The 25,073-nt window shown below is 34.7% G+C and overlaps 1 protein-coding gene and 1 long non-coding RNA gene across 3 annotated transcripts; one reads left to right on the top strand and one right to left on the bottom strand.

Annotated features, from left to right (window-relative positions):
* The first annotated feature begins 280 nt into the window (after window positions 1-280).
* Window positions 281-23,870, top strand: LOC136806119 (uncharacterized). Of its 2 annotated transcripts, none has more exons than XM_067062687.1 (8): window positions 281-364; window positions 10,727-11,007; window positions 11,864-12,121; window positions 15,109-15,273; window positions 20,771-20,915; window positions 21,451-21,713; window positions 22,085-23,015; window positions 23,393-23,869. In XM_067062687.1, the coding sequence occupies exons 2-8, from the start codon at window positions 10,750-10,752 to the stop codon at window positions 23,542-23,544; spliced, it is 2,172 nt and encodes a 723-aa protein (XP_066918788.1). In that variant the 5' UTR covers window positions 281-364; window positions 10,727-10,749; the 3' UTR covers window positions 23,545-23,869. The 2 variants fall into 2 exon arrangements, with proteins under 2 accessions (XP_066918788.1, XP_066918789.1); XM_067062688.1 differs by lacking the exon at window positions 281-364 and adding an exon at window positions 10,527-10,546 and having other exon boundaries at window positions 23,393-23,870.
* LOC136806121 (uncharacterized) lies at window positions 17,348-19,529 on the bottom strand. Its single transcript, XR_010846522.1, has 3 exons — window positions 19,514-19,529; window positions 18,651-18,802; window positions 17,348-17,705 (listed from the first exon to the last, which is right to left on the bottom strand). It is a non-coding gene; the product is annotated as an uncharacterized lncRNA (long non-coding RNA).
* Window positions 23,871-25,073: the final 1,203 nt, after the last annotated feature.

Below are 25,073 nucleotides of genomic sequence, written 5' to 3'. Positions count from 1 at the left end.
TGTGTCACAGAAATAATCATTTTTAGCTTTTTTTGTAAAATCAGTCCGAAAAGCAACCAAAAATAGGTGGTCTTTATGACAAATTGTCCCAAAAACTTTTACTACCAGGGTAGTAAAATACCTCTTCCAAGAGTCTGGGTGGTGGTATGTAAAAATTCGTAAAAATCCTTTTACTACTCATATATGTCTGAGATTTTACTACCGACCCCCCCCCCCCTGAAAGAAATGGTTTGTTTAGAAATTGACGATTAACTAATATTTACTTTTAACTTTCAGATATGATAAATTAGAAAATACAAAAAATGTCACCTTTGGAATTGTCAAGCAATCCACATGTGGATGATTTCTTGGACGAAATTTCAAGGTAGGGTTATTTTTTGCATTATTTATTATTCATACAAAAGTTTGACTGTTTGCTTTGAAATGTAAATGCAGGCCTCCCATTTGTCATAAATTCCTAAATTGTTCATAAATTTTGAAGATTTGTCATAAATTTCATAAATTTCTTACAAACTTTCCCATCACAATCTAGTTTGATTAATTCATTCTTTAGAAAAGATGGATATTAATGCTAGACTGAAAAAACTTGTTGTATAGTTTCATTCTTTAGTTTTCCCCTTTTAAAGTTTAAAGACTGAAGTGTTTGAGTTTTTCTGAACCAGACAAACCATCGAACAATCGAGCTAATCGAATTTCATCGAACTAAACGAACGATAGCTGTTCGATTACCGAACCTCATCGAACAGTTATCGAACCTGGAAGTCCCCGTAAAGTTCGATTGTGTTAGATAACTGTTCGATGTGTTTGATTTCAATTCCATAGACCTCAACCTCCACTCGTTATCAGGGGCGGCCACAAATGCACCATCAAGGTGAGGCAGAAGTAGTTGGCACCCGTCCCGTAAAACAAACATCATTATTTAAGATCTAGATCAAACTAATAGAACTCTATTTGAACTCTAAACGAACTTAACCCTCGAACAATATATTATTACCGAACTATAATCGAACAGTAATTTCCAGTAAAGTTCGATTACTGTTCGATTTGGTTAGGTAATCGAACAGTTATCGTTCAATTAGTTCGATGAAATTCGATTGTTCGATTACGAAAATTGGTTCGATAATGTTCGGTTGACATCGTCTGGTCTGAACCCAAGTTTTGCATTTTATGCTTCCTTTTATGTTATTGTTTATTTAGTTATTTTGATTAAACAGATAATGAATACACAGTGATTACAGTATCACAATTGCTAGAGGGCCTTGATTTACATCATTTCTATTCCGCTTTTTATTGGACGTGAATTCATAGGGCTTAAAATCTGTTAAACAATAATTTGAAAGAGGGCAAGAATTTTTGTCATAAAAATGTCCTAACTTTTGTTGAAATGTCATAAATTGTCATGAATTTTACACGCAAAAATGTCATAAAATGTCCTAAAAAAGCATTAAAAACTGTCATAAATTCATAAAAAATTAGTTAAATCAAGAGTGGGAGACCTGTAAATGTCATTTCATGAATTGTTTGCCACTGTCCTTGAATTACCGCTTTTTAACTTACTGTCATATCAAAATTGTCGGATTTTGTTTTTGAACCCTTATGTGAAGTTTAGGATCATGTAGAAGCGAAGGTTGCGTGTACATGTATAAGAATTGTGAAGCGGTCCAGGCAATTTAAATCACTGGTTTTGAATATCAACGCCCTGAAAGCAAACTTTTTTAAAGGGAATCATTTGTCATTTTTCTTGAATTAATGTCTAAGAACATGATATGTCGTATCAATTAGACTAGCAAACTACTCTGTTAATAAATCATGTCAGAGGGCGAGAACATAAAGGCGGCGGGCGTTTGCTAAACTAGGAGCTGCGTAGGAGAACGAGAAAAAGTTAGTGAGAGGCTGCTGATTAACAGCTTTCAGCCCTTGCAGCCGACAAAATTCCTTCCTACGCTTACCTAATTCCTGTGCTCACTTTTCCCGCTTGATACCGTTCCAGCCCGACTGGCGTGCCAGTCTACGTATCAGTTTGAATTGCGAAGTCTTATTTATTATCAAACATAATGTACAGCTTTTGATCTCATGTAAAAGAGGAAATACTTTGACTTGATTTGATATGGTGACAGGGTAGAGCACATCACTTCGTTGGTAAAAAAAACACCCCCTTCTCACAGACCCGGTTGGATTTTTTTTGCCAGTTGGGGTAAAAATAACGGACACAAACTCGACACTATGATACTCCTATGTTTTTAATTCCATTGTTTTCAACGCATAATAAAATTCAGTGAGGATGGAAAAACTAGCACGATATTTTGCAGTGACGATTTGTTTATCTGATTATTTTCAACGATCTTGAAAAGCTAGTGGATTTAATTAAGCTCCTCTGCGAATTGTACAATTTGGAATTACGTTATCAGTATTCTTATCATTATTAAGTGCCTTCAAACTAGGTGAGAGCAAATTAATCTATTGTCCTACGGGAAGAGCTTTACAAGAATATTATGTCGGTCGGTTGGTATAATAAAAATGAATTTCTTAAAATCTAGGGTCGGAAAATCAAGATCTAAAAAATTTGTGACGTTTTGAAGCACTAGATGTTTTCCTCTTTATCGATGGGTATAACTTTCGTGCCATTCACTTTGTGATTTTTTAAATTCATCCAAGTTTTGGGATGATTTAACATTCTTTCAACTTATTCAGTTAAGAATATCTTCAAAAAACTTATAAAGTCCATCCTCCAACTTTACAAATTCAATATTATTATTTTTTCGGTCGGGCCCGTAGTACAATAATTAATTTGGTCTCGCTAAGCCTTTCTTTGAAGCCAGTAAACATTTTCAAAGTGATCATTTTCGAAATAGTTCGTTGATGAGCTCAAATTCTCATTGGGATTAAATCCTAAAATCCTAAAATCCAATTCCCGTTACCATTGACAAAGTTTTGTGATACAAAATTGAATGGCCCTTTTGCTCTTTTATAAGATTTCCATTGATATGTTCAAAATCCTATTAAAATTCCATAATGGCACTTACGGCTTAACTGAAAGCCTTGTTTGTTTCGCAACTTTGATTAAAAAATTGATGTCATTTTATCAAATGAGGATTTGCTGAACAGATAAAAAGACACACTGATAGTTGGTTTTAAATTTCTCAAGCGCTGTATTTTTTTCGATTCTACAAAACCAATGCTATTGTCGAGTTGATTGAAATGTAAAGTTGACGATTTTTTAATTCAATCACCTATGTTGATGTTGTATTGTATTGTTTTTTTGTCATCTTGTTACTACGTTTACACATTTTGCCTCTCAACACACTGTGTGCAACACAGGCGTAGAGTTTAGGCTTTTAATGTATACTGAAGAAAAGAGGAATGGTGGACTTGTCGAGATTAAAGTTACTACCGTCATTTTTTATAAATTTCCCATTTCTGCACTAAAATTCCTTTGAAACTTTACTTAGCGGAGAAAGTCCCGAATGGAGCCAGATGATGCCTGACGGAGCCCGATTTTCGGCAAAGATAATTGGAAAGGGAAATTTTATGAAATGACCACTCAAAAAGGTGGGGTACATACTTATACCCTGTTTTCCGGTATATCTTAAGATATTTCAATTTTTTTTGGTTATTCATGTAGCCAATTATTTAATCTTTCCGAATCTAACTGGCGAACTCAAAAAATGTATTTTAAATGAGTCGAAAAAAAGCTGTTTTGTGTCACCTAATTGCATTATCACGACCTTTGTCCCTCTATATTTGACTGGAGTCGATAATTTTTTTGTGTTCGCCAGTTTGATTCAATAACATACACATCTATAGAATAACTTGTGAAAATATCTAAGCATAAAACAAAAAATTAGGGTAGTGGAACAGCCAAAAAAATATCCTTATAAAAAAAAACGTGTATCATATTATTTTCTTAACTTCGGGGCCAGGATGGGGCACTCAAGATAAGCGACCTTCCGTAGGTGCAGTCCTTTAAGAGTGCGTTTTTCAAGCACATGTTCGTAACACGAACGACTATAATATTTCAATGGAATCATTACACGAATATTACTAGGGAAAGTATGCAATGGCCTTGAAATTACCACGCAAAATTAATACGAATTTTATCTGCTTTTTCAAGGAAACAGCGGCTGGTTTTAATTAAATAAGTTTTTAATAACACGAAATTTTTCAATTCGTGTTAATAAAATGACTAGTAATATTCGTGTAATAAGGTAATTACCTAATTGCTGTGAGGTCTCATATCAATTTTGCCAGTTGCAAAATCCAAGATTCACCAGATGTAATTATTCTCACTTTTGAGTCTGTGCATAATAAGCTTTTTAACGCTTTCAAAGCATAAGATATACGTCTATGTATAGGGTGTCCTGAAAGAAAGTATCGAGTCGAAACACAACTATGAGTAGAAAGATTTTATGTGTGTTTAAAAAAATTGTATTTTGAGCTCTCCCTTTTTTCTTTATCATTACGTAACAATGGAATAGTAAAAAGGGCTATAGATTAATATTTTTTTAAACTAACTTTTGTAATAAGTCTGTACGATGGAGTACGTTCTCATATTTTAACGATAACACATGCAAACTTTTCTACTCAATGGTTTGTTCAAACTCAATACTTTTTTTCGGGACACCCTGTATTGCATGGTTGAGTTTTGGAATAATTGGCAATTCTTTCGACACGACTTACAGTCAACTATCTCTCTGATTCGAATGCTGGTCCAAATTTCATTTAGAAGAAATTTATTCGTTCCTTGAAATTCGAATTAGAGAGAGCCTTATAATCTTAGGGCGAGAGGATACTAACATCTCATCAAACATTGTTATTCTCTTTTTTAGAATCCGATTTCCTTTGGCTGGTCTAAAAAACAAGGTAGTCAATTGAGCTAGGTTTTCTGGTTTTTGGGGTAACCATGTATTTCACAGACCAGAGTAAAAAATAAAAAACTTTTTAGATGAAAATCCTCATCATTATATATCTGTAGGCAAAAACAGCCATTGAATAATTCCTGATATACCATTGCTATTACCACGGCTCATTTTTTTTCAAATTTTGCTTTCAAAGTTTGATTTTGTTGTCGCTCTTGATGTTTATCAAAAGGAAATTTATTAAAATGAATCTATCGTCGATTTCATGGACAAATTTTATGACTCAAAGTAAATAAGAAAATCATTAAAAAAGAAAAACATTCGAACGTTCGCTTATGTGAATCTTTCGACTATTTACATAACTTATATTTTGCTTTTGCCTATAGGTATATAAAAAAACATATATTTAATAGGTTTTCGTTGGTTATGTCGGTGATATATTTTCAACAAGGCTTCGCCTCGTTGAATATTACATCACCTCGGGTTAATAAATCTAAATAACCAACTTTTACTTATTCATGATATTCATGATGTAATCTTTTATACGGAAGCACACAAAATAATCCGGAACTAGTGGCAAAATTTGCCACTAGTCTTTTGTTATTTTGCCACTAGTTCCGGGTTATCTCGGGTGCTTCCGTATAAAAGATTACGTCATGAATATCATGAATTGAAGCCATGGGGTCAAATTTTGAAAAAATATTCTAACTATTCATTTATGATGCAGAAGATATTCAATTGTAGACCAAGCCTGTTTTAAGTAAACTGATGATATCCAGGTTTCATGTTATCTGTTATCCCCTTCAAAAAAGGATCAAATATCAATAACCTTTACCCTTTTTCTGTATTTGTGTTTCAAGTATTATAAACTTTTGGGACACTCTGTAGTGTTTAAATATTTTACATAACATAACATGGCATGATATAAGTTCGTGACAGAAACGTGGAAAGTTGTTTGAAGTGGTATTTCGCCTAAGGAGATCCCCGTTTATTGTGTCGTGATTTTTTAATACTTTATCTGAAAGTAAACAGATTGATTCAATATTTGGCAACATTATCTTTCAATGGGTGGAGAGATTACAAATAGTAATACTCTAGTAGTAGCGTGTAGACAGGAGGGGCGCAAAATTTGTGTAGGAGAGCAGATTTCTATGACACATTAATTATATATTTATAATGTAAAAAGATAATTACTGTGTCGTAAAAACCTGCTCTCCTACACAAATTTTGCGCCCCTCTTACAGGGACGTATATACAGTATGTATTAAAAACAGGACTGGGTCAATCGAATAAGACAAGTATATGAAATTTTCTGTATGTTGTGTGTACGTGTTGTTTTCTCGTTATTTTAATGAACTCTCCAGAGTTGTACACCTTTTTTATAAGCACATCCAAAACTTTTGAAGCCTTTGGATGTTCTTAACTTCTTTTCAAGCCTAAAAATGTTCTTATTTTCACCATTTTGTGACCATTTTTACTCATTTTCCTAAGGAAACGGATGTTTTTGAGTCAACAAAGCCTTAAAGTGCTTTTAACTTGTTCTTACCATTTTGGCCATCGAAGCCTTATGTTCTTTTATAGTTTGTTCTTATAAAAAAACGTGTATGTTTTTGAGTTCACAGTATCTGACCAAGTTCATATAATTTCCCTAAGTCTTTTTATTTTTGTCCTGAAACTGTTTGTTCTTGAGTATCTCAAAGCAGAATCATCATAATCCAATCTGCGCACACGAGGCCCTGCTCAAAATTTATTTCATTTATTTCAAGTTAGTTTACCATAGATAAATATCTGATTTACACCAACAACAACAAAAGATTTGAAAAAGTGGAGTTTAGTAAATTTTGCAAATATTACAAGTACATAGATCTAAAAGTTTAAGCTTAAGCAAACTAGATTTAAACGTGGAAATATCTTTGGAACTCTTAAGCTCATCCGAAAGTATATTCCACAAGATACTAGCTCGAAATGGGAAAGAGTTAAAGCCATGGCGTACCGTCAAGACTTTTTTACGAACTAAAAGATGATTTTTAGAACGAAGGTGACATTCGATCTTCCGGGACGGGAACATCCATGACATGAAGACAGGATTTCCAAGATTCTGAGATTTGAAGACTTCAGAAAGTGATTGACGAAGGTGTGATTCATGAAATAGTCGTGGGATTTCGTAAAGGCACATCCTCTGTTTCAGGAGAGATTGAATTGAGAATTTTTAGGTAAAGTTTTTTTTTTACAAAACATACAAACAATAGGGGCATACATAAATTTTGAAATGATAAAAGCATTAAATAATAAAATAGATAGTTTGTAGCTGATTAACTTCCTGATTCTGTTGAATCTGATAACATTGTAGTTTGCTGAATGGCAAAGACTAGAAATATGAGATTCAAAGGATAACTTGGAGTCAAACACAATACCAAGCAGCTCAACTGAATCAGAGCTTTTGATAATAAAATTTTCAATCTTTATTTCAATAGATTGATCAACGTTATGTCCTAGTAGCATCATCTGAAACTTTTTCGGATTTGCCACAAGCATGTTGTTTTTAAACCATTCTAAGACGGTGGCAAGATCAGATGTGAGGTTAGAAAGAATGCTATCCATGCTTGGGTCACATGAGAAGAGAGTATTACCATCCGCAAAGTTACAGATGCTTGCAATTAAAAATAAAAAGTTGTTAATAAATATGTTGAATAAAAGAGGGCCAAGAATATAACCTTGTGGGACTCCAAGAGATATTTCTAGCCAGCCACTGTAACAAGATTCAATTCTTGTCCTTTAATATCATCACTGTGAAAAAAAAATTCAAAAATATTCATTCAATCAAAGATATCAAACAAAAATTATTGCTGGTTGACTCTATAAAGTAGTAAAAAACGACAAAAAAACAGCCTTTTGTCAATCAACCAATGACAAACCATGTTTGATATCTTTTGATTGAACGAATATTTTTGAAAAATATTTTCACAGTGATGATGGTCAAAGATTGAAGAATCACTCCTGTGAAAATGGTAATTATACCACATTTCTACAAGAAGTTGATTTTTTTCTTCTTCATTTTTTATTTTCATTTTTCTTTATTTTTCAATTTTTTTTTGCTTGATAATACTCCACTCACAAAAATCTTTTCAACGAGCACAAAATCGCAACTTCATTCAAATTCTATCAAAAGCTACAGCTATTTTTTGTCTCAGCTGCAAATTATTTTGAGACAGTTTTTAGCAATAAGTAGGTCTAGAGTGTCAAAAGCTTTGGATAAATCGATTAAAATGGTTCCGACTTTTCCCTTGTTGTCAAGAGATTTTTTCCACTCAGAAAAAGGACGAAGAAGGGCATGCTGTGTACTATGCTTTGATCGAAAACCGCACAAAAACACAGAAAAACTATCTTGAAAAAATCCTTCCAGCTGATTATAGATTATTCGTTCAAAAATTTTAGAAAATGCTGGTAAAAGGCTAATAGGTCGATAGTTAGCTTTGTCAAATTTATCATCATTCTTAAAAACTGGAGAGACGTCAGGCAGTTTAAGACTCGAGGGGAAAGTTGCATTGATTATCATAGCATTCACGAATTTTGTCAACCAGGGTAATTGAAAGTGGTTAAAATCGACAGTTTGTATGGTTTCATGTTTGACCACATTGGTTCAGGTGTACCAAGTTTAGCGTAGAACTTTTTTCTTCTTGATTGATTTAATGAGACGACACGATTTCTCTGGCGTTTGTAGAGAGTTGACCAGTATGGATTTTTTGCTTCTTTACGTTTGTTCTTGTAGAAGCTGAGTAACATGATTGCTTTACGTATTTCTTTAGTTATGTAAGGTTTATGATTACCTCGAACACGATTAATTTTCTTTGGAGCATGTTTATCAAGAACTTTTTCGAAAAAGCTTGATATTTTCGTTGGATAAAGTATCGTGGAGGTCTCTGTTGAAGTTGTTGAGCGAGAAGTTACGAAGACATAATATTTTTTAGTTTGAGTTTAGGCGCACCAAAAGAGGTGTGGAAAATGTGATGATATCATCTGAGTTGCTTTGCGAAAAACGACGGGATTCATGTTAACGAATGACGTAATGTTTATCCAATCACCGCGCTCAAAAGCTCATTTGTAAAATGTTTGTCCCTAATCTGGATGAAAATCATCAATGCGGGCTACTAACCCGGACAAATTCTCTTACGGAACCATGACCTTTTAGAGTGAATACATGTCATACGCAGAGTAACCAGGATCTGCTCGGAGATTAGCACACTGTTCTTTTATCTAAAACTTAATACCATAATCGTCTTTGGTAATTACATTAATTGATTGTCTTTTTAACGCACCATGTGGTTCATTAAATACACGTTTTTTATAAGAACATCCATAATTTTGAAGCCTTTGGATGTTCTTACAAACTTTTTGAGTTTTAAGCTTAAAAATGTTATCAACATATTCTTATTTTCGCCGTTTTTTTGAGTATTGTTGTCCATTTTTTTAAGAAATCGGGTGGTTTAGAGTCTGCGAAGCCTTAAAATGTTCTTAACATGTTCTTAACATTTTGGCCATCGAAGCCTTATGTTCTTATATAGTTTGGCCTTGTAAAAAATATATATATATCATCACTTCTAGTCAGTGCTATGGGCAAATAAATACTTACAATGGAAAATTTTTGGACCTACCCCGGTGGGGTAGAGGTCCTATAAATTAACCGATGTCCGTCCGTTCGTTCGTTCGTTCGTTCGTTCGTTCGTTCGTTCGTTCGTTCGTTCGTTCGTCCGTCCGTCCGTCCGTCCGTCTGTTACCAGCTTTTCTCAGGATTGGCGCTTTAGTTTTTTTTGATTTTTGGCACAATGATGCAAAATGGCAATGCCCAAAATGTGACGGAGCCCGATTTTTGAGAAAAAAATTATTTGTGCAAATTTGGGCCAAAAACTGCCTAAAAATAGGACTTTTTTTCTGATTTTTTGTACAAAGATGGAGGGCAAGATTCTCTAAAGAATGGCTGTGGGTTTTCCTGGAAAATTCTTATTCGCCTTAAAAAATGAATTTTCGTATTTTCGGGGAAATTCCCTCTAACCAAATAAGAAAATATAGCTTTTCTCAATGTTGACTCATTATTTTTTTCTGAGTTTTTGCACAATGATGCAAAATGGCAACGCCTAAAATGTGACGGAGCCCGATTTTCGAAAAGCATTTTTTTCCGGCCGAAAATGCCGGAAATATGCCGGAAATCGCCGTTTTTCTGGATTTTCATTGGATTTTTGTCTTATAATTGGTTGTTTTTTCATTCAAAAACATTATTAATAGCAATGCCCACCATCAAGCATGTTTCAATTTTCAAAAAAATTGATTTTTGAAGCCGGAACTATTCAAAAATCGCTTGAACAGCCTATTTTCGCCGGAAAGATAGTATTTCTTGAATTTCTCGAGCTGTATTTTTTTATGAAATTTTGAGCACTGATGAAAGATGAACCGGAACCGGAACTTTCTATTTCTATTTTCCCTACTCCCCTTCCCTCTTCCCCCATCAACAATCAATGATAAAATCTAATGTGTTATGCATTTTCGCACAACGCTATATCATCTGACTGATTGTTTTCATTTTTCTCCCTATTGCCTTATTATCTAGCTTTCATCATCAGGAAGGTCCATTCAGCATGTTTATATTGCCTTTGAAATAGGGAAAGGGTTGAGCTGTCTGGTATGTGAGTTTGAGGGTAGATTAAGAGTTTGTTCGGATTTTTTTTATTATCTTAGTTTCATACTTTACTTGTATGCTAGGAATTGAATTTGATCCTAGAATCCTTTCTACCCATCAGTGAGAGAGCAATCAGGATTAAATTCAGCTTTAGAGGTAAAAAAAATCACATATTTAAGGACTTTTTTTCATCTTTCAGAAACGTAAAACCTATACTGGACTATGAACGAGGTGGAACAGGCTCTTGTTTGCTGGCTAGCATTCACCACACTAGCCTGCACTCAAGCTGTCAAGACTGAGGGTACAGAATACACTGAACGGTATCCAGAATATGAGTGTCCACCAGAGAACACAACATGTACTTATTACTTCACCATTAAAGAAACCTTAACAATGATTATGAAGAAGGATTTAGTGTATCCTGTATCAGGGAAATTATACAAGTATGATGAAGGACCTTCCACACCTAATGCTACACAGGTACTGGTGCTTATTTTCATTTCTTAAAATTGATCAAAATTTGCTTAAATAAGCATTCTCAGAAATTAGTGAGTTCATGTACTTTTGAGGACGGTAAAGTCACTGAAGCGATTTTGAATTTTATCCTACAGTTTTGACCCGCAAACTCGAGGACGGTAAAAGTGCTAATTCACCGTTATCCTCAGTTGATTAGGATCTAAATTTCAAACTCAAATATCTCAAGATCTAGCCATAGAAACCCAATAAACTAAACCTCTAATCGATAGTACGTTTCAAGATGCATCTGTTAGAAGTAATTTCTTTCATCACAAATTTTCTCAAAAATGCGCACGTCAGCATAAAATTACACCTTTACCTCTTTCAATGCTCAATAAAAATTTTCTCTAACAACAATATCAGCTTGGCAAAAATGGCTTTCAAGTCCAAAGGGACTATACAATAAGAAAATAAAACAAAAACCAATATATTATCTTCCTGAGTCAGCCACGGAACTAATTACATTCTTTCAGGAATCATTTTTATAAGCATCAGTAGTTTGTATGCTCAAATCTTTTTTTTAAAGTTGGCTTTGGAGAGTCTTGCTTTACACTCTATTTCTCTAGACTAGTGCTGACCCAAACAGGTAGTATATATTGGTTTTTGTTTTATTTTCTTATTATATGGTCCCTTTGGACTTCAAAGCCATTACTTGCCAAGCTGATAAACTTGAATTCTTGATTTGCTGGAAGGTACCCTAACGCTAAGTTTCCTTTTCTTTCTTATTTTAGAAATTTATAAGCCAAACCCTTCTTCTTATAAATTTGTTCGTATGAGAAATAGAAGGAGTTGCTGAACAAACAGTATATTTTGCTTTCAGATTCCCATCGATAAAGTTGTTACTGTTGACGGATATAATAGAATGGCTATCACAGTAAATGGAGTTGTTCCTGGGCCACCAATCATTGTTTACGAAGGACAAACAGTCGTCGTTCACGTCCACAACTTGTTACTAAGTGATTCCGTCACTATTCATTGGCATGGTCTACACATGAAAGATACGCCCTGGATGGATGGCGTTGGATGGGTGTCACAGTGTCCGATTGGGGCGGGCCAGACGTTCACCTACGAATTTAAGGTATGTCTGTTTTTCCATTTCTGATCGAAATGCTTGGTAATAAAGTGCAATGTCTTGAATGGCGTATTTTTTATGCCTATATACACTTCAAAGTTTACGCAGTTTTTTCACAATTTAACAAAACTTCTACGGTAAAGTTTACTTTTCTTTCGGTGAAAAACCTTAGAATTTGATGCTTTTTCACCTCCAAAAAGTTTCAACTTTCGCCGGTCATCGTACAGCTTCGCCGAAGATTCAGTCAATTTTCAACTTCCTAAAGAGGAGGAATCTTCCCAAACGGGCAGAAAAAAATAGAGTAAGTTCTCCCCGTTCGAGTTTGTGGCACAGACAGAAAGGCGATTGTTTAGCTTAAATAGCTTTGAAGATGTCACGAAAAGGTCAAAATTAGCCAGATTAAGATCATTAGACCGTAGAAAACCTCAAATTCCATAATTTCTGTTCATAAATAACTCATTGTAGCTGAAAGGTACTAAATCAACAGTTTCATACAGCGTTTATAGAGTTTTGATTTTAAAAGCTCAAAGTTTGACAAACAAAATTACAGACAGCTTTAGTTTGAGATCTTTGACTTTTTTAGTCAAGTTTTTGTTGGGAAAATTTATTCATCCTCGAAGCTGCTTTTGAAACGGAGGTGGATTGTTTATCAACGCTTAATTAACACTTTTTGGACCTACCCCGGTGGGGTGGAGGTCCTATAAATTCACCTCTGTCCGTCCGTTCGTTACCAGCTTTTCTCGAGATTGAATCATAGGAATCATTTGATTTTTGTTACAAAGGTGCAAAATGGTAGTGGCCAAAATGTGACGGAGCCCGATTTTCGAAAAAAAAAATTTTTGGGCAAATTTGGGCCAAAGAACGGCTAAAAAACGGGTTTTTTGGACTTTGTGAAAAATTGGATCATTAATTTTTTTTGATTTTTTGCATGAAAGTAGGGTACCATCATAGGTAAAAGATGGCTCAAGCAGATTTTCGCAAAAAAATTTATTTGGCTTAAAAAACGCATGTTTATCTATAAGAATCACTATTAATAAGCATACATCAATGTTCTTAGTCAAATTACTCAATTTCTTTATGAGATAGAAGTTTTTTTTGCTCACGAAGGCTTACTTTTGAAGAATATGTGTGTTTAGACATGAAACTTTGGTTGCTTGGCGTGTTTTTATAGAAAAACTGGCCAAGTTCAATATTTTTTTATAAGCACATTATCAATTACTTAGGTATTAGCTTTTCTCGAGATTGGCTCTTTCATTCTTTAAGACTTTTTGCACAAAGATGCATAACTATAAACCCTCGATTCGAGTCGAATGTGACAGAGCCCAATTTTCGAAAAAAAATGTTTTTGGGCAAATTTGGGCCAAAAAACGGCTAAAAAGCGGGTTATTTGGACTTTGTGAAAAATTGGATCATTGATTTTTTCTGACTTTTTGCATGGAAGTAGGGTACCATCATAGGTAAAAGATGGCTCAGGGAGATTTTTGCAAAAAAATTTGTTGGCTCAAAAAACGTATGTTTATCTATAAGAATCACTATTAATAAGCATATATCAATGTTCTTAGTCAAATTACTCAATTTCTTTATGAGATAGAAGTTTTTTTTGCTCACGAAGGCTTACTTTTGAAGAATATGTGTGTTTAGACATGAAACTTTGGTTGCTTGGCGTGTTTTTATAGAAAAACTGGCCAAGTTCAATATTTTTTTATAAGCACATTATCAATTACTTAGGTATTAGCTTTTCTCGAGATTGGCTCTTTCATTCTTTAAGACTTTTTGCACAAAGATGCATAACTATAAACCCTCGATTCGAGTCGAATGTGACAGAGCCCAATTTTCGAAAAAAAATGTTTTTGGGCAAATTTGGGCCAAAAAACGGCTAAAAAGCGGGTTATTTGGACTTTGTGAAAAATTGGATCATTGATTTTTTTTGACTTTTTGCATGGAAGTAGGGTACCATCATAGGTAAAAGATGGCTCAGGGAGATTTTTGCAAAAAAATTTGTTGGCTCAAAAAACGTATGTTTATCTATAAGAATCACTATTAATAAGCATATATTAATGTTCTTAGTCAAATTACTCATTTTTTATGAGATAAATGTTTTTTTGCTCACGATCGAGGGCTTACATTTGAAGCATATGTGTATTTAGACATGAAATTTTGGGCCCGATTTTCGAAAAAAAATGTTTTTGGGCAAATTTGGGCCAAAAAACGGCTAAAAAAAGGGTTTTTTGGACTTTGTGAAAAATTGGATCGTTGTTTTTTTCTGATTTTTTGCATGAAAGTAGGTAAAAGATGGGTCAAGCAGATTTTTGTAAAAAATTTTTCAGCTCAAAAAACGCACCTTTATCCATAAGAATCACTATTAATAAGCATACATCGATGTTCTTAGCCAAATTACTAAATTTTTTGATGAGATAGATGTCTTTTTATGCTCACGAAGTCTTGAATATGAAAGAATATTTCAAGAGCTTGAAATTTTGGTTTCTAAACGTTTTTTTTATAAGAAACAAACGACTAATTTTAATAAATCGTCACTATTTGTGTTCTGAATGATTGTTTAACGTTCATATGCTCACGTAGATATCAATTATATATGTGTTAAATGCATAACCAGGTAGGTCCATAAAAGTATCACTTGTTCACTTTCTCTAGCCCCTCCATTAGCGCTGAGATTGAGCTATCCAGTAACCTGAATGTTTTTTATAAGGAACATTTAATAAGCTCCGAGCCTTAAGTTTCTTATATTTCCAGAGAATTTTATCCTCAAAGTTCCTTATCGAGTTCCTTATTTACTAAACTGTTAAGATTGTATTTACGAAGTATGTAACTATGTATAAGTACAACGATGGAATAAACATACTAGGCGGAACAATCGTAAAAGTTAGTTATTTTTCGGACCATTTTTAGCTTCGAGTTCCTTATGATAGTGTTTGTTCTAAAAGAAAAATGTATATTTAATGATTAATTTATACTTGTATATATTCTTCGAATAGGCGTCACCAAAAGGGACATTCTGGTACCATAGTCACGTGGGTGCACAACGATCGAATGGTTTGTTTGGAGCCTTGATCATAAAAGAGAAACCAGAGAATGTGAAGGAACAACACGAAGAAAAAATCATGGTGATTGGTGACTGGCATCACGAGAGTTCAGAAGAGGTATGATTTCTTTGTTGAACTGGTCGTACCTTTTGTGTGAAGTAGTGTAGTGGTTATCAATCTTCACTGCCGTCCAGGGGGTTGGGGTTCGATCCCACTCGGTGCTGTCATTCACTTGGCAAATGAATGTAACATTGCATGTCATATCTAGGGAATTGGGTAGACAGAAACTTAAGAAACCTGTCGGTTACTGTGCTAGGTATCGATTCCACAATATATTGTAGATGAGAAGAGAGTGCGCTGGTCTTGCTCCCTTGTGTTTAAAGTACTTTATCCGAAAAACTGTGTGTCAATATCTCTCGAGCTGGCAGGCAGTATAAACTACAGCGTAAGACGGGTTTAAAGAGACAACTTCTAGACCGCTCAATACAGAACTAGGCATCCTTTGTAAAGAGAAGCCAGTCATCGTCACTTTTTGTGTGTTTGTGCTTTTATGTCAAAATTTCTTATTTGTTTCATTCAGTTTGAGTTATATTAGTGTTTCAATGTAGATGACTTCAATATTTTTCTTGGTTGGTTGTTCTTGGGCATTTGTCAGTCTTGAAAAGACGTTCAAAATGAGACCAATTTGATCAATTGTTTTGCGGGCCATGTCGACCATGAAATTCCAAATATCGAAATAAAAATACGATTAATTTTGGCAGTACATCTTCTTTATTTTCATTGCTTTACAGAATACAAAATTTCAATTTTTTTGTAGTTTTTCCAATGGTTTGAGAATTTAATGTTCGATTTTTCATTTTATCCATAAATTTGAACTTTTTAACAGAACTTTTTATTTTCTATTTTGCATTTTTAGTAGTTGCAGTTTTTGCTGCCTTTTTATTTTTTCACCGACCAACCGACCCTCTATTTTGGGTAGCTTTGCCCGTAAAACAACAAACTAAATTGGCCTCTCCTTATTCACAAATTTCCTATCAGCAGATTCATATAAAAAAGTCACGAAATAACGTGGATTAAAGCTCTGATTGGCTGAGATATGCAAAGATTACCTAATGTTCTGGACATTTGGAAAAGAATATGCACATGTGTGCAATATTCAGCCAATTAGAGCTTTACTCGACGTTTTTTCGTGACTTTTTTTACATGAATCAAAAAAAGGAAGTACGTGTATTGTTAGAGAGTTTAAATACGACGCTAGCAATCGCTTTTTCTCGTACAATCATGGTCCAAATACATTGAGACTTTTTAGTTATTATACATTTTTCAGATTTTAAAAGAATTGCGTTTTCAGCTGGATTCCTACATAAGTTGCTTGGCTCGCGTGCTTTGCATACAAATGCTAAATTATTAAGATTTACCGCCAGGTTCTCGAATAAAGACATCTAATTTTACTGGAAAGCAACCGGCTTAACTTAACGATAACTTTAATAGAAATAATGAAAATTTAGGTATATAAAATATTTGACATGACATGGATAGTGAAAGTGCGTCAAAAAGTGAGAAATAAATACACAAAAGTTTTATTCTATAAGAACAAACTATATCAGAACATAAGGTTTTGATGATAAAAATATTAAGAACAAGTTAAGAACATTGTTAAGACTTTGTTGACTCTAAAACACCCTATTTCTTAAGAAATTGCACGAGTATGCTCATAAAATGTTGAAAATAAGAACATTTTAAGAACATTTTTAGGCTGAAAACTCGAGAAGCTAAGAACCTCCGAAGGCTTCAAAAAAAATTGAACGTTCTTATAAAAAAGTTATCAATATCAATAATTTTTTCCAAAAAATAACAAAGCAGAATAGAAAAAAAGTTCCACGATAACCATTCCAAATTATTACAATTAGTTAAATTAATTCAAAATAAAATAGGGTCTTAAATACTTATCGTATATGAAAGGCGAGGTTAAGAAAATAGATATTTACGACGTAACTTGATCTATTACTTTAGACTTTAAGAAAAAGTTTTGCGAATTCTTGATAAAGAAACACTGAATTTCAACAAAATTAAGAGCCACATCAATTTTCTCAAAAATTCTTCATGATTTCAGGTCTGACCTAATCTCGCGAAAAGGGGCAAAACCGTGAAAGTAACAAGTAGTCCGTGAAAATGTATGCCTTTTTAAATAAAGTAAAGAACCTGAAGGGTAGAAAAAGAGGCAAAGGTTAATCTAGTGCTACATTAAAGATTCATACTTCTACTTGAATGGTTCAGTAGTTGGGCCATTCACAGAGGCCCGCACGCGGTAGGATTAGCCGTTATGAAGTATGTGGAAGAACTTTCGGGGATTGCACATATGAAACATCCTAATACATTACAATTTGGACCACATTCAACAACTAAAGAACCATCGAATAATACATGTCCACCTTCTGCTTTGCCCGCACAAAAGTTATCCTCACATATCCCCGCTGGTAGATCAATATCATTCACGTTTATTACTCTTGGTTGTGGTCTGAGTTGACCAATTACTGAACTTAAAGATGCTGAAATGAAAATATTATAATTGATTAATAAAACAATGAAATTATGTATAACTGTAGACGTTTAATAAGAACAAAAGTACATAATAAAAAAAGGCTTCGAGGCCAAAAAAACTGAAAAAAAAGACAAACTGAAAAAGTTTTTAAATGCTCACACCTTTAATAGGCTATACATTTCTTTTTCGGTCGAATGTTAGTTAAATCAATCAGTCTGTGCCACTAATTCGATCGGGAAGATTCTTCCGAAACGGGAAGAACCTTCCCGAACGGGAAATTAACTTGACACCCAAACGGGTAAGAGTTAGAAAACGGACTTTCAGATCGGGAAGAAGCGGGAAAATAAGGATATATATTACTTTTCTTTCGGTGAAAAAACTTAAAATTTGATGCTTTTTCACCTCCAAAAACGTTTCAACTTTCGCCGGTCATCGTACAGCTTCGCCGAAGATTCAGTCAATTTTCAACTTCCCAAAGAGGAAGTATCTTTCCGAACGGGCAGAAAAAATTATAGCAAGTTCTTCCCGTTCGGGAAGGTTCTTCCCATTTCGGAAGAATCTTCCCGATCGAGTTAGTGGCACAGACTGTCAATGATCATATTCCAAATATTTTGTTATCCCGAAGTTTAAGTATCTGGACCATAAATTTCTGTAAAGCCCGAAAGCCTAGTTGGAGTGCTTGCTTTAGGCATTTTGAAGCAAAAAAAAGTGAATATAGCAAAAGATATTAATGCTATTGTTTTCGAAAATCCGCGAAGCTTCTGATTGGTCAAGCGCTAAAAATTCTATTGTAATGTCACGTGACCTAGATAGGATTTCCAACATAACCACGGCACACTTTTCAGCCAAAACACTCTATCTAGATCTAGCCCTTCGGTCTTTGCAGAAATCTATGATCTGGACGAAGTAGATCATTCACAAAAGTATAAATACATACAAGATACGAACTTACCCCCAATGAGAAGGAGAGTTATAACCAACATTGACTTCATTTTTGTTTCTTGGCTACTTCTTGGCTGCTTCTTGATTTTGTTGTGTGCTCAAACCGTGTCCAAGGACTTCAATTTATACCCATAACCACATGCAAAACAAGTCCTCAGTATTCTAGATAGGAAATAAACAGGAAAAGTATAATTTGTCTCCTGTTTCTTTCTTCCATCTCTTCAAATTTCACCTTAAAAGGGATATGGAAATCCTTCCATGAAGTCTCTCAATATTCTTTTAGAAATACAATAACAGGAAGGGCAGGAATTGTTTGATATATTACTTTCTTTGAAAAAGTCCTTTATTAATTGAAGGTTCTTCTACAATCTTAGGTTATTGTTTTTTTCTTCAGCCATACCTATTTCGACGAGAACCACAGCCTACCAGGATGAGTGTGTTATCATAAGGGTGTAAATAATGAACAAAATGAAGTTTCTTTCAGCTAAATTTGGACAATCTGCAAACTTTTGTTTTTAAAATGGACAAAAGTTTTCAAGAAAATGCACCGTAGGGGTCGATTTTTCACCCAGATGTTTCACCATTTTTCATTTTCAAGTGCCCCACCCCTTGGCACCGACCCAGTCGTGCTATAATATATAGAAGTTGGAAAAGTAATACGGGTTTTTATTTAAACGATTTCAAAATAAAAGGCCACATACATGTTTTTTCTTCTTATATTATAACTTTTATAAGAATATGCAGGCTCAGTCATTGGTACCTAAACAATGGCTCAATTGTTTAAGAACAATGGATTCCAAGCATAAGAATGGAAGATACTTGCTTATCAAAAAGAAAATATGTAGTACATGCTAAAAAATAAAAATATCGTACTTGTTTTTCTGTCATCATAATGATTGTTCGACTTCAGGAAGGATGAAACCGTGGCTATGAAATATATTCATTCGTTTGTGTTATATTTATCTAGAGACACGAGCGCTTCTGCAAAGTCATTAACATCAAGGAATCGGAAATAGAATTTGAAAGAAGTCTGTAATAGTCATACGAAGTGGACATAACATCAGTGCAGATAATTGCTTTAATTTTTTATAGGATTTGTGGCTTTATCGAGGTGTCTGCTCGTGCTAGATGAAGATTTTCAGGGAAAATTCAGTATCTAAATTTAAAACATTTCCAGACCAAAACTCTCAGTCCACATTCGATCTACACAAAGCAAAGATATTTTTGTTTGAAAAACACTCATCTTCTGCAATGTTTATCATTTGCGAGTACCACAAGAAATCTTACAACCAAAAGTGTTCTGGTTATATTTGCACAAACTTTCATCATAGATTGTGGCCACTTGAGGGTTTCCCTTTCCGGCGCGTAACGGCCGGCGCGTCGGGCAATAGTTTGTCTGATCAACTAACATTGGTGTCAGGGCTAACGATCTGAGTTAAGCATGGCCCGATTACGGGTCCTGCATCGCCGGTTCAGGGAATTGGAACTTGCCACGGGGGTTTCCATCAGGGGGCTGCTCCTTATTATCAGATGTGAGTCTGGTTTAACAAAAATTGGCGATGGGTAAATTTTGGTAAATTGCTCTTGAAGAAATATAAGGGGAAAAAAATGTCGGAGTTTTATTTAGTCGGTTTTTTTTTTCGTCGGGGAAAAGTTTCGTCACCTAGAGGGCATTTTCGTCACTTTCCCCCTACCAAAATTTCATATTCGTCACTTTTTTCCCCGAGGAAATTTACAATTTAGTCACTTTCACCCGACTAAATTGTCCAAATAAAATGGTTTCCTTCACTAGCTCGAAAAAAGATCTTGTAATTTGACGTTATAGCACTAATTTCGATTAATAAAGGTGTAAAAAATTTGAATTTGATTTTTTGTTGGGGTTTAAAAAATCGGGTAAAAGTTTTGGTCGGGGATAAAAAAATCGGGTAAAAGTTTTGGTCAGGTGATATAATATCGGGGAAAATTCGCTGAGGGAAAATTTCGTCACCCCCTCAAAATTTTCGTCACTTTCCCCCGACATTTTCCCCCCGATAATGCATTCGATAGTCTGTCAAATCACTCAACAATGTTTATTCCCGGATTTGAAAGAAAGTTATAAAAACCCAATCAGAAAAATTTCCATTTTTTCAGGTCTACATCAAGATGATTTACGGGAACTTCAAAGGACGCATTCCGTTCAAGACAACCAAAACGTTAGACGGTGGACGATTTTCAGGGGTTCCGTGGGTCAGCGCATTAATCAACGGAAAGGGCCGCTATCGTAATCCGGACAACAGTGAGTTTTATTTCTATAATAATTTTAGTTCTTCTCAGAAAAGTTATACAGATATTGCCAACTTGAAATTTAATGTCATTTCAGACCTTTTGTTATTGGTTTTACTTTCTAATGTTTTTTTTGTCACAACTGATTTAAAGGTTTTGTTTTGATTGAAAGGTAACTTTTTTATGATGCTGATGTAGTAAAAACAAGTGCGACAAGATTAGAAAAAGGTTTTGAAAAAATGAAAATACATTGAATAAAAAAAACATTCCTCAGACAAAGGGACTTTTACTGATACTCTTTCGAATTTTTTTTTCCTTATACTGTAATAAATAGAACATTTTCTATCTTATAATCCGGGATGAGCTGGAGTTTTTACAAGATACTTCACTAATTAGTCATTTAAAGTGATAGAGATGACGCGTTCTTTAGAAAAAGCAATAAGATTCTCTTATTACATCTTAACGACCAACCAAATCAAATAAGAGCTTGTAAAAACTCCAGCTTGTCCCTATAATCAAAGCATTCTAACACTTTCTTTTTTGTACAGATGAAACTATTCCAGCACCACTCGAACGTTTTAAAGTCAAACCAAATCAAACTTATCGATTCCGTGTCATCCAAGCTGGCACAATATACCCGTTGCGTGTATCAGTTGACCGTCATACTCTAACAGTTGTAGCCTCAGATGGATACGATTTAGCCCCTGTTCAATGCGAGTCGTTTATAATCAATCCCGGGGAGAGGTTCGATTTCCTATTGACTACAAATCAAACAATCGAGAATTATTGGATTCGAATTGTTAGTATGGAAGTAAGTCACTCCTTATTTTTCTTGTTTATCAATCTCAGACTTTGATTGAAGATAATAGGGAATCATTTTTTTCGTTGCATTTGCGAAGAGAAAGCGAAGTATAGATTCGAGGTATCGTGAAATTAAAGGAGATCTTAGTCGGAATCGCAGCCCTCTACAAAACAGCAGGTAGTATAGGGGCACGAATCCGTTAGTGGATGCCTGCAGCCTAAGGAGATCCTAAAACATGTATTTTCTTGCTGGCTATAAATTCTTGATATTTATGACGTAATCTTTCATACAAAAACACACGAAAAACCAGGCGTTTGCCACCAGTTCCATGTTTTAAGATTCCCTTTAATTTTTCATTGAACAAATATTTTTCTCCACAGGCAAATGTCGAGCATCACAGTGAAAAGGCCATTTTACATTACGAAGGAGCGAATACTGACGATGAACCGAATACTGACCGACAGAATTGTCCTCAATCCGAATGTACGGTCGTTAACTGCCCGTTCACTTATTTCCCCACAGAAATGAACATTAAATGCGTTTTGATGTCTGATTTGACGTCACCAGATTCATCAGATCCAGCTCCTGAATTCATAGAAAATGACAGCAAGGAGCATTTCCTGAATTTTGCATTCCCGGGTGAATCTGTAACGCCGGGTAGTGTAAATGGCCGGAAATTTGAATTTCCGGGTGTCAATTCGCTGACACAGAACGAACAAATCGGAAAGTATGATTGCGATCGTCACGAATGTGGTCACGATAAGATTTGTTATTGTCATTATCAGTTAGAGATACCATCCGATAAAACCATTCAGATGATTTGGATGAATGTTGGAAAAGGGGCTGGTTGGGGTCATCCAATGCATTTACATGGCCACAGTTTTTACGTCCTGAAAATGTCTTATCCACCACAGAATCAGACGAGCGGTAAACTAGCAACCATTTCGGACATGGAGAATGAATTGTTTAACAAAGATGTGGACTGCGGTGGAGGTAAACAATTCTGTAACGAAGCAAAATGGAGGAATTCTTCATGGACAAATGGAAACATCCCTGGACTTAATCTTGTTAACCCACCTCGTAAAGATACTTTGATTATCCCGACCGGTGCGTATGCTGTGATAAGGATTCGATCAAATAATCCAGGAAAATGGTTCTTGCATTGTCATATTGAAGTACATTCCCTGGATGGGATGGCGATGCTTATTAACGAAGGCGTTGATAAACAAAAAACGCCCCCTCATGGTTTTCCAGTATGTCAAAACTTTTACAATGATCGTGAAAGAGATGTGAAATATGTCCCACATAAAGGTGAGTTTAAAGAATATGCTGACGTCTGCATATTGAAAATGACCTTTTGATGTTTTGCTATTCTCGTATCAAGAGGCACTAGCACCACCTTTTGGTTTTACTGATGGACGTGATACATTTGTGAGCGTTATCAGAATCATAGAAAACGAGAAGGGGTGTTTCATTTCGTTTCCAGGCATCAAGCGATTTTTCGACCTCAACCAAGCTCAGAACATAAAGGTACTTTCAGATTCGAAAGAAACCATCAAGTGCTGCCAAGTACTGTTCAAGCCGAAAAGAAAATTTTAAAACCACCTTACAACGAAAATATATGAAATCGCTTAAAATGTGTGCTTCGACTGGGATTAAAACAATTCTCTGATTTTTTTATATTTTAGAATCTGAAGTATGCGCGGAGAATCAATCATTACTGATTGTGTGTATCGTACTGGCAGTGATCGTCATTGTTCTTCTTACTGCACTTATTGTCATCAAATGTTCACAACGTGCTCGTGTTCAAGACAGTAAAGAAAACCTCCGAATGTCTTAACCATGTTGAATCAACAATATTACAATAGAGTCGAGACGATTGCAATAAAAGAGTTTGCTGTTTAGAGTGGGGTATCCAGTTGGCGTGAATTTATAAAGATTCCCGTTTATATATAAGTGTATTTGCAGTATATCTGCTGGGACTTCTTTCGCATTCAAATGGTCACTAAAAGGGAGTAAAAAACACTAATTTGATTTATTCAGTTTGATTTAATTTTTTCTATATAACGGTTTGAGGATCACTTTAGATTTTCCAGTTTGCGTCAGAAAATTCAAATAGAAATATTGCACTGAACAGTGAAGTAAAAATTTTTTTTTTTTTTTTTTTTTTTTTTTGACTCGGAGGAGTGTGGGGTTCGCACGGCAGGCCCGGCACGCCAAATTAACATATATACTACACAATTTTTGCACGGAGGCAGTCCCGGCACGCCAAATATTAGATATGTTAAATAAAATAAGTTTTGTCGAAAATCTAACAGGAACACAAAAGTTCAGAATCACTAGAACTATGTGAGAGCGAAGAAGAAAGACTATCTTTGCTCCATGGAGTTCTGCTGCCGCGGAGGCACAGGAGAACCGAACTCAAGAGAGCAAAGTTAATCTTTCTTCTTACCCAAGTTGTCGTGATGGCAAGGGACTCGTTTCGTTTTTCAGATAAAAGTTCTGATAGTCTTTTGTAAAAATGTTTCGTTTCTCTCCCCATTCCGCCCATTGCGGTGAAAACAATTGGGGTAAAGGAGCCGTGCTCAACTTTCATGATTCTTGAATTGTAAACGTTCTTTTTCTCCCTTTCGTTTGCATCGCATGCTTTGGAGACAGTAGAATTCCTGAACTTTTTGGCGATTGGGTTGAAAACCCTTACGTCGAAGAATGCCTTCTGGCCAGGAATCCAAAATCCCCTAGCAGCAATGTCGAGTGAAGTAAAATGCGTCAATTTGTAGATGTATAGAAGCTCGAACCCTTCATCTTTCGATATCTGTGGTTAAATTCAACATTCTCTATAATAGATTTGCGAGACACAGGGATTGAAATAGAGGCTATCTTTCGCAAATTTTTTCTTTTCCGAAGTGAAATTTACGCCAACTGGGTTCTGCACTCTTTTTTAATATTTTTACACTTAGCTGTATTTTAGTGGTTCACAACAAAATTTTGACGTTATTATGAAATTTTTTCTAATTTGTAAAATAATTGTTTTATAGTCTTTAACAACTTTTTCTAAGTTTCTTATATGTTTAAGTTTAATTATTACATACCTGCAGGCAAAACAGCCATTGAATAATTCCTGATGTACCATGAATATTATACCACGGTAGATTTTTTTTTCAAATTTTGCTTTCAAAGTTTGATTTTTTTTTGTCGCTTTTGTTGTTACATCAAATAATTTTTTTAAATTAATCTATTTTCGATTTCATGAACAAATTTTATGACTCAAAGTAATTAAGAAAATCATTAAAAAAGAAAAGCATTGGAATTCTGAAATTGTTTCGGTATCGGAAATCCATGAATTTTTGCTTTAAAATTTCGGTATCA

The sequence above is a fragment of the Clytia hemisphaerica genome, unplaced genomic scaffold, assembly GCF_902728285.1.
Source record: "Clytia hemisphaerica strain Z4C2 unplaced genomic scaffold, Clytia hemisphaerica genome assembly, whole genome shotgun sequence".
Lineage (NCBI taxonomy): Eukaryota > Metazoa > Cnidaria > Hydrozoa > Leptothecata > Clytiidae > Clytia > Clytia hemisphaerica.
The sequence above is the reverse complement of the archived record's forward strand: the minus strand, read 5'-3'. Positions and strand labels throughout refer to the sequence as shown.

Excerpts from the sequence above, each read along its gene's own strand:
- LOC136806119 (XM_067062688.1), top strand. The coding sequence starts at position 10,750 with ATGAACGAGGTGGAACAGGCTCTTGTTTGCTGGCTAGCATTCACCACA. Across the intron at positions 12,122-15,108 it reads CGTTCACCTACGAATTTAAG|GCGTCACCAAAAGGGACATT; the intron begins GTATGTCTGTTT and ends TTCTTCGAATAG. Across the intron at positions 15,274-20,770 it reads ATCACGAGAGTTCAGAAGAG|GTCTACATCAAGATGATTTA; the intron begins GTATGATTTCTT and ends CCATTTTTTCAG.